The sequence below is a fragment of the Cucurbita pepo genome, chromosome LG01 (assembly GCF_002806865.2).
Source record: "Cucurbita pepo subsp. pepo cultivar mu-cu-16 chromosome LG01, ASM280686v2, whole genome shotgun sequence".
NCBI lineage: Eukaryota > Viridiplantae > Streptophyta > Magnoliopsida > Cucurbitales > Cucurbitaceae > Cucurbita > Cucurbita pepo.
In genome coordinates this window covers 3,598,974-3,609,345 of record NC_036638.1, presented here as the reverse complement: position 1 = coordinate 3,609,345, position 10,372 = coordinate 3,598,974, and the positions used below count along the sequence as shown (strand labels likewise).

The 10,372-nt window shown below is 30.7% G+C and overlaps 1 protein-coding gene across 2 annotated transcripts; it reads right to left on the bottom strand.

Annotated features, from left to right (window-relative positions):
* Nucleotides 1-1,616: 1,616 nt before the first annotated feature.
* Nucleotides 1,617-5,476, bottom strand: LOC111809955. Of its 2 annotated transcripts, none has more exons than XM_023696451.1 (5): nt 5,339-5,476; nt 5,065-5,206; nt 4,520-4,982; nt 4,033-4,160; nt 1,617-2,380 (listed from the first exon to the last, which is right to left on the bottom strand). In XM_023696451.1, exons 2-5 carry the CDS (start codon nt 5,140-5,142, stop codon nt 1,919-1,921), a joined length of 1,131 nt encoding a protein of 376 aa, XP_023552219.1. In that variant the 5' UTR covers nt 5,143-5,206; nt 5,339-5,476; the 3' UTR covers nt 1,617-1,918. The 2 variants fall into 2 exon arrangements, with proteins under 2 accessions (XP_023552219.1, XP_023552227.1); XM_023696459.1 differs by having other exon boundaries at nt 5,065-5,136; nt 5,339-5,466.
* Between the last annotated feature and the right edge of the window lie 4,896 nt (nt 5,477-10,372).

Sequence of the window (10,372 nt, the reverse complement as noted above, 5' to 3'; positions counted from 1 at the left end):
CAATGGCTTAACAGCCCATCATTCTCTTATCTTTTCATTTTAAAATCGATAATAATAATAAAAATAAAAATAAAAAAAAATATATATATATAGGGTTTAAAGTCAAAATTAGGTGACCGAGTCTGTCTGTGTTTTTGTCGTTTTTAAACTACTTTGACTTTTTGACTTTTTCCAATTGTTTGCCATACACGGTAAGATCGGTTGGTACAAAAATTTTATAAATTTACAAATTATTTTTCCTCCATATTTTAAAAAATAATTTATATTTTGCTCATGTACCGTCCTCCCATATCAATTATCACTAAATTATGCTCATATTAACTTTTCAATATGGGTAATTTATACTATATAAGCGAACACAAGTTTTGAATATACAATATTTACGAACATATTTTGAATAAACAGATTTAATTTTTGAGATTAAGGACTCAGAGAGTGTAATTCTATAAAATATTGTATGAAAATTGGAAATTGATTAAAGTATATTCTTTAGCATGCCCTTATGGGAAAGGAATTGAAAGTCAAAGTTATAATAAAAAACTGATAGCAGAAGAATAAATGCAAACACTCATACACTCTAGATATATAAAATAATGAGTGAAATAGTTGAAATCGGAGCAATTAATTAAAGAATTTTTTTTGATGTGGTCGATTATCTTGAACCATATTAACTTTGTTATCATCAAATTCAAACAAAGTGATTTAGATTACGTGTACGGCGAATAAAAATATAATATAATTTTAATAGTGGAGATTATAATTTTTAGTATAGAATATAGTTTTAATAGTTGAGATTATAATTTTAAGTATAATGGTATAATGCGTATTTTAATTGGTTGGTTCGTGCTTGAAATTGATAATGTCGTCCTTTTTAAATGATAAAAGAAATAATTTGATTAAAATTTAAAAGTAAAATATAAATCAAAATGGGAGCAACGAGAGAAATAATTGGTGTGACTAACACAATCATAAATAAAATAATAAAGGATAATTTCATTTATTTAATTGAGAAAAATATGGGTTTGAGAGCGACCGCATTGCCACCTCATCTTTTTCACTTCAATATCATCGCTAATTAAAATATATATTAAATTTTAGATTTCATTTCTATATTGTAAACACTAAAAATACTAAATTTATTTATTAGCCACGAAAAAAAATACTTAATCGTTTAATTAATTAATTAATTAATTAATTTTATATAGCACTTGGATATTTGATTCCTCTCTCATCATGCCCTCATTTTTGGGTATGTTTGACTTGGGCAGTCATTTAACCGACGTGTCATCACAGACGCCGCCTGTAATTTATACGTGGAGTTTTCTTATTAAGCCGTCCTTTCCTTCTAATCTCTCCATTATCTATCAATTTTTATTCCAAACTTTGATTCTCATATTAAACTTTATATTTAAATAAACATTGTAATTTTTACCTTATATAAGGCTTCTACTACATTTATGTTATTACAAAATGGAACAAAATAATAATAATAATAATAATAAAAGCATTGTGTTGTGAGTGGTAATGAGCTACTCTTAAAATCGACCTTTCTTATATGTCCTAGATAAAAACTGTAAAAAATATTCAAATAGATATAAATATATATATAGTCAACGTGAGCATAACTATACTAACAATAAATATTAGGAGTCAGACATTCGAATTTCCGTAACAAAAATAAGTAAATATATTCGAGGTTCTGATACTCCACATTCCTCCCAATCCAATAGAGAAAGGTGAGGAGAGGAGGTAATAATTACAGAAGTTGAATGCAAATACAATAACACATGCTTGTTGGTCTAAAAGGGGTAGATGGGTGTACCTTGTATGATGAAATCCTGATCAAAATTCCCAGATTATCGGATTCGCTGTTGGGGCGGTTTCCATTACACGTATGTATGTGTGAAGCTAATAGTGACTAATCTTTCCAGCCCTCCTTATTCAACCGTCGTGAGGCAAGGCCCTTCGACGAAAGATTTGGAGTAACAGGCAAGGTAGGTGTGTGTGGTGTCTCATCATCCCAATTGTCATCCCAACTGTTTTCCCATCCGTCATTATTGTCAGCAACGGATTGGCCTGTGATGGAAACAGGGAGCTCCATATCCAGCCTTTGATATTTAGAATTGCCACTTGTGAAACTCTTAGAACGAATGCTAATGAAAACTACAGTAGCTGCAAATGTTAGAATTACGGCAAAAGCTAAGATTGCAATGACAGGTGGTTTTGTGAGGTAGCTGAACCGTGAGGACTTCGGGAGATTATCAGAAACTTTGGCATTATTGTGCGAAATCAGATCCCTAAAATCAAGATTACAACGGCCGCTACCTGTGGTAAGAACGATTGTGTGGCCATCTCTTCCATCACCAATTGAAACTTTTACCTGCATAATTTGATTATTTATTACGATGAAACTTTAGCACATGCATCTTCTTACAATTAGCAGCTATTCTATATTATTACAAGGCATATTTTACTACAATCTAATTTGGGTACTCCAAAGCATAGTAATCCGAATTCTTGAATGAGAATCTGTTGGCTGGATTGTCAGAAAAGCGCGAGACCAGTCTGTCCTCAAGAATGTTTATGTGACCTTGTCTCAAAGAAAGAGATGTAAATCCTTTGTAGGATTCTAAAATGGGGGTAATTTGTTGACTGTTTCTTCAATGAAAATCTGTTAGCTGGATTGTCAGAGAAGCATAAGACCAATCTGAACTCAAAAATGTTTATGTGACCATGTAGTTCCGTTTGTTCTGACCGACTGGGTAACTGATTCTGGAGGTAAACTTTTTGAGAGGCTGATGCTAGAGGTAAACTAAGTTACCACTTCTTTAATGTGTTCGGAGTAAATAGAAGAGCTTGTTCAGTGCAGTACAAAAGAATTTTCATCTTCAGGTGACGTCTTCTTCCCCTCAAATTACAATATTTCATGCGTCATAATCCACTCTTAGGTTTGTCTCTAAGTTCAGCCATGTTCTAACGTAAAATGCCCTACCCACTGTTTGACGAACACGACTCTCCACAATGGTATGATATTGTCCACTTTGAGCATAAGCTCTCATAGCTTTGCTTTGGGCTTCCCCAAAAGGCCTCATACCAATGGAGTTAGTATTCCTCACTTATAAACCCATGATCATTCCCTAAATTAGCCGAGGTGGGACTTCCATCATCCAACACCCACGATTTCAATTCCTTGATTGAAGGGGAAGCATGGCATTTCGGAAGTTCAGTTACAAGAACGAGTTTCACTATACTGAACTAAAGGAACTTTTGACCTCCCAATGGAATTCTATATCAAAAGTTAGTTTGTAACCCTTTTTTTTCTAATTGAAATCAACTGGAAAGTTTATCTGCTACTCATTTGGCTCTCTAGGGAGAATAATTTTTTTTTCCAGCTCTATGAAATGTTTCCGTTACATTCTCAGAGGAGGGTGGTGAGAACCTTCCAATTCTTGCCAAAAGAAAAGAAAATTATCTTCAGTAAAAACCTCTCTCCCTCATAGTAACTAGTAAGCCTGCACTTTCATTGAATTTGCAATAACTAGATAGATAACAAAAACACTTCCCAACCAATTGGATACAGTTCAGAAAGGTGGACGACGTGCCGTTTGCCCATAGTTAGAGAGCAACTATAGAAATTTCTAGATAATGGAATTATCTGTAGAGAGAGAAGCAAATTGATGGAACGTCCTTTATTGCCTTTTATGGCGCCAATCTAGGGCATGTGGTATTAACTACTCTCCTGCCTCCATATTCAATAGCTAGAGATCTTTCAGGTAATGTTATTGGGAGGTTAGGGAGGATGTCTTATCATCCGTCTATCTAGCCCAAAAGACAAAATAATTGGGTGCATGAGAACTTGTCATCCAATATAAGAGGGAGCGAAAGGCCCAGCACTAAGCATATAGGAAGAGATGATTGGGGATTGGTTAGTCATTAATCTTTTCATCAAAACAACAATCATTTAACTTTTAGACATTTCATCATCATATAAGGCTATGGTTTATTATGCATCAAATGTAGTGTTCTAAATACCTTTTTATCTTCCTTCTCTTGAAGTTTAACTTCACTCTTCTCCAGATGAACAAAATCTGGCGCAGTAATTTTCACAGTAAGAGGACCTGTTCCCTTGTTTTGGATTAGCAGTGAAAGATCAGGCGATTCTGCAAAATTGTAAACATACTAGAATGTAAGATTTGAAACAAAAATATTAAACAAAAAATAGAAATGATTCATAATCTGAGATCTTAGGTTCATGTATTACGTAAATTTCAATCTGAATAAATCTCAATGGTTTATCACAATACTGTCCTTAACTTACATGTAACAATTTAGTTCCTGTATTTTAAAATTCGTAACGATTTAGATAAAGTCCCTGTATGGTGAAGTTAGACATAATGAGATTTCTCCAATATATAGATCTTGAAGGCACCCTAATAGTAAGAAAATTAAACTCGTGACAACTGAGAGCACCATATTAGTAAGAAAATTGAAGTCCTACTCAAATACTGTAGATGCATACCATTTCCTGGAACTCGTAAGCAAGCAACCAATTTGTTTCCCTCATCGGTGCACTTATTTGATGAATCACAGTCCTCACCAGAAGAGATATCCTTTCCTTTCGATGCTGAAGACTCTGTACTGCCGTCCTTCCCACTACTCTTGAACTTTTCCTTCGAAACTGAATTATCCACCGGCTTCCCCTTCTCTTTCTCTCCCTTATTCTTTACATCCTTACGTAAATCACCGTCCTTCTTTACTTCATTTGCATCCCCTTCCGATACTGTTTCACTTTCATGATCCTTCTTAATCTTATCCCCACTGCTCTTAACACCCTCCCTTGAAACGCTTCCTTGATGTTCATCTTTCTTCTCCTTACCAGCAGAACCAGAATTGAGAACCTTATTAGATTCAGTGTCCTTGCTTGCATCAATTACTTTATTTACTGTTTTCGAATCGAGACCGGTGTTTGCATTTTCTTCCACCTACATTCAAGTCCATCGCCAACGAGACGCTAAACAGAAATGGTAAATTCAATCCTAACAAAGCGAAATGAACCTGTCGTACCTTCGAATCAACACAGGTGCAGTGAAAAAACAACAGCACCAGCAAAAATCCAAGCGAAAGACGAAACATAATCTTCATAACGTCAAAGGAAAAATAACAATATGATTTCCTCACTTTGCACTAGCATCAAAAACACTAGTTCCTAGAAATAGAAGGTAAAGTAAAATCAAACACCATGGATCAGCTAGAGCAACTAGTAACTTAACACTAGAAATAACAAGAAGAAGCAGACCAAAAAGTTCAGATCAGCGGAGTATACTAAGACATAACTCACCTAATGGAAGAAACCAAATGATTCCATGGCTTCGTTCGATGATCCATAAGCAATCGTCATATGCTTCTAAAGAAAGCAAGGAAGAAAGTTGCAAGGAGCACGATTGTAGGGCTCAAGTTCAACTGCAATTTTGAAAAGTATCCGGAGGACAAAGGCTAATGTCGTTGACTGAATAGTCAATGCAATTAAATGAAAGCCCACTAGCGGCCCATTTTCTGCCGGCCCAATGGTGAAGATCACAAGTGGGCTACATTAACGTGGTAATTAGTGTATAAATATTATTTTTATGAACGATGTTATAAATTATGTAAATGGTAATTTTGAGTTAAAATAAATTGTAATAATCATCCAATTTTCTACACATTTCAAAGTTGTAAATGATGTTAAAAACATTAGTGGTCACTTCATTTTAAAATACACATTTTTAATGTTTTTTAACAAAATAATAATAATAATTTTTTAAAATATAAGGACAAAATTGAAACACAGAGATAAATATTAATTAAAAAAATTAATTGTAATGTACTTAATAATCATTTTTAAAAATAACGAAGTCTAAAATAAACCCTAATTAATATCTATGATGAAATAAAATTTAGGTCGTCCACGGTATAATAATAAAAAAAAAGATTTAAATGAGACCCTTGAAACTATATGCCAAATGAAACGAACATAATAATGTAGCAAGGTCATCAAATATTTTGATTGCATGCCAATCTTATAATATATATATATATATATATATATATATATAACAAATTGCAAATTATACAAATACTTTTTATTCCATAATGTCACAAAGATCAATGGATTCTTATTTTATTTGATTTCTAAAATTATTAGGTTACTTAAAGACAAACTCCATTATTAGGTTGTTTTTTTCTTTCTCCTCTATGTTGTCATTTCACATTCTCCTCTTTTATTTTATCTTTTAAAATTATTTCATATAATTATTAATCCCTGTTTTTACAAAAATTTGAAATGGGGCAATATCGTCATTTCACATTGTGAAGAAAAACAAATATAAAAAAAGTAAAAAATTCAGCGGCTGTGAGTGACTGTCATACGATGTTGTCAAACGGCGTTTCATACCTTTTTTATCACTGCGTGGCGCCGTGTAATTGGTGGTGACGCATGAAACACGTGCAGTAAACGGCGTCATTTCCATTTCATGTAACTTCTAAGCTTGCTGCATGATAAGTCCATAGAACATCACGTGGAGGGCCCTACTATGACTTGTCAGAGTGCACGTGCTTCCACATGATCATAATTCGATGGTCCCTCGAGAATGGGCCACGTGTCCATACATCCCCGTGATCACCGGCACTCTAGCGTTGGCTTTGTTTTCCTTAATAAAGAAAAAATATTCGGTTGACGCATCTTTGATTTTAATATCATTTTATTTTACATTAAATTAACAAATCTGTCTTTTCACTCAGATTTAAAATCCTAAGCAAATATCATTTATTTCATCTTAAATTTGTTATTAAGTAAACACGTTACTATATTTATAAAACATTATTCTAAAGTTAATACTTTGTTAATATTTATCACATATTTATTAATGTGTTAATCGGCTTTTCCCGAGCAACCCATTGGAAGACGCCACGTGTACCACACTCTGAAAATAAAAAACGGAATATACGAACTTGCCCTTCCCCCAATATTTATTAAGTAATAAGTTTTTAGGATTTTTATGACGTCAATAAATACTGTTGTACCAATGACGTGGTCTGTTTTGAATTTTTATTTAATTTAAAGGCGGAATTACAATAAATATATTTAAGTGGGTCGTACTGCAATTAACTTTCCAAAAGAAGTTAGCTCCCCGTCCCCCACACCCTCGAAGTTTTTGTTTTAAATGCCCGACGGTGACGTGTATTATTTGGTGTTATTTTCAATTATTTAAATTATGAGGTTGAAGGATGAGAAAATAATTGAATGGAATTTATATACATTTTCTAAATTATTTATAAATTTGATTTATTGATTAAAATAGTAATTATTATAAATTAAAGAAAAAAACCTAATATTCGTTTGACGTTTGTGCACATTAAATATATTATCATATTGAGTGGTATGATTTATTTATTTAAAAGAAAGATTTCTAAAATAAAAGAATTATAAAATGCAAAGAGAAAAATGAAGCAAAAGAAGATGAAATCTGGGCCCTCCAAAATCAATGGCAGTTAAAGTGGGGACAATATTGGAAGCTTAANTTTTTTTTTTTTTTTTTTTTTTTTTTTTTTTTTTTTTTTTTTTTTTTTTTATTTGGAGGGAACTTTTTATAAAGGGAATTTATAATTTAATTTACTAAAAATGAAATGATTTAACTTAATAGAGATATTTATGAAATGTGAATTAATGTAATATAGAAATTAAATAAATTGTTCACTAGCCTGTGTTCGTGTTGTTATAATAAAGAGCTACATCTTCCAATTTTCCAATACACTAAATTCCAACCAAACCCACACTCTCTTCATTATTTTTGTTCANATATATATATATATATATATATATATATATATATATATATATATATATATATATATATATATATATATGTTATTAATCTTGTAATCTACTTTTTGTAAACCACCCTAAAATCTTAGCTAGATTTCTATAACTAAAAAAAAGAGTGGTTTAAAAGCTTTTGTTGTGTTTTTTTTCATAAAGAATGGCCCAATTGTTAAAATAATGTTTTTAAATACAAAATAAATAGAGTATATTAATTAATGAAAATATCTCTCTAATTATGTATCTAATTGTTTAAGCAAAAAATACCGTTTATTTTTTTTAAACAATATTGTAATTAGAATGCATGAAAGTCGAGTATTCTTATACGTAAAAACATTACACGTTTACATTCTATATATTTTTTTTAAGAAACTCAAAGTTCAAATTTGAGATGTTTACTAGTATTTTTAATTAATAGTAATAATAAATAAATATATATATATTTTTTTTGTGGGAATAATAAGAATGATAATATAGCGTGGATATTTTGTGGAAGAAATAAAAAGATAAATAATAATTTGTAGGGGAATATTGAAAGGGTGGGGACGGCAGGCAGCATTTAAAAGCACTCGTGGTCTATCATTCCCCAAAAAGTAACATGGCACGTATCTTTTTCCAAATCCCCCCCCGGGCCCCACTCTGCTTTTGTTAAGGACTTTCTTCACGCGCCTATGACACTCACGCTCCACCACCTCTCTCTCTCCCCCATCTTTTCGGAGTATATTCAATCATTTTTACTCTCTCTATAATCACTTCATATAAATTCGACCTACCTTCTTTTCTTTCCAATGAGACATTATGATTGTCTCATTGAATAACATTTTATTTATTTAGACATACTGTAACGTATTTATAATTTTTAATGTCAAATTTTATCATATAATAACATATTAAAATATAGTCATTAAAATAGATTTATCAAAACATCAAACATATTTTTGAATCTACACAATGGGTTAATGTTTAAAGAAAATGGTCGAACAATTTAAAAGATTTAGCCTTTTTTTTTTTTTTAATTTAATAATTATCGAGGTAATATATTAGAAAAATAGGCCTTTTTTTAATTTTTATTTTAAGAAAAAAAAAAAGGAATTTGAGACTTTTAAGGATGCAAGATGGACAGCCATGCCTGAAACATTCCTGAGAGTTGAGTGTTTCTACTTCACCGTTTTTTATTTTCACTGTTATTTATTTATTTATTTTTATTTGGCAAAAACTGTTTGAAAACAGTCCTCAAATAAACCCTACCATTTTAACTTAACTTTATTGGTATCCATATATCGTTGACTTTCAATTTAAATCTCACATAAATTTAACTTTTTTTTTATTATTATTTTTTTTTTTATCTTTATTCAGATTCCAAAGCAAACGACNTTTGTTTTTTTTTTTTTTTTTTAAATAAATAATTTATTGGCATTTGGGATTGTGAAATTTTAATTTGGAAGCAACTATCACTTTATAAACCCAACTTTAATTAATTTGAAAATTAAAATATTTAAAATGTAAAATAAATTTATTATATATTTTAGAATTTAAAGATGAAATAGATAGAATATATTAGAGGGTAAGAAATAAATTTCAATATTAAATGTGATTGAAAGAAGTAAGGAGGGAAATTTATTGAAAGGAGGTAAGCCAAAGGCGCCAAAAAGTAATTAAATAAAAGTAAGATAAAGAATCCAAAACATTTACGAGTATTTATTAAATAATAAAGACAACCTCCGACAACCGGTAAAAAGTAGCAGCCGAGACCGTCACAGAACCGGCACCAACCGGTCATCACGTGAGGTTGCCGCCTTGATTCTGTTTGCTTAATTAGCTTAAAATAAAATAAGTTCAGAATAATTAGAAAAATATTAATAAACAAAAATTTAAAATTATTATTTGGATAACCTTCCTTTTCGTCGAGACCGTTGATTGCGGTTAGGAATAAAAGCTTTCTGAGAAGCACCGATCTTTTGACCGTATCTTCTTTTGTCGTTTTCCTTTTTTTCCCCCTCTTTTCTCCCTTTCTTAAATACTTTATTTTTCAACTTGTTTGAATTATTTTTTTATTTAATTTAATATGAAATTTAAATGCCATAAAGATGTAATAATTTCCTAACCTCTTTTGTTAAGATAATTAAAAACATTGAAACAAATTAAAACTAAATTTATTTATCTAAATATAAGTATAACTATACAGATATTTTTTTTAATGTATATAACGTAAAATGGAAACTTAAAAGATGAAGAAATGAACAAAAATAAATAAATTAGTATGGTGATTATTAAATTATTTTGTGCTGTCGGTGGAATTGTAAAATATTAATCAATAGAAACAAAATAAAATAAATATGAATAAAGAAACAAAAATAAAAATAAAGTATGGAATCCTAAATACAAGGCACTATTAGTGTCCGTCCAAACGGCAATACCAAAAAGACCATAATCGCCTCATGGTGAAACAAAATTACAATATTACCGCAATAAAGCTAGAATTATATAAAATTCATGAAATTGCGAACCTAATAGACA

Coding starts and splice junctions, on each gene's coding strand:
- LOC111809955 (XM_023696451.1), bottom strand. CDS start 5,142: ATGAAGATTATGTTTCGTCTTTCGCTTGGATTTTTGCTGGTGCTGTTG. Junction 4,983..5,064: donor GCACCTGTGTTGATTCGAAG/GTACGACAGGTT, acceptor ACTTGAATGTAG/GTGGAAGAAAATGCAAACAC. Junction 4,161..4,519: donor CTTACGAGTTCCAGGAAATG/GTATGCATCTAC, acceptor ACAATTTTGCAG/AATCGCCTGATCTTTCACTG.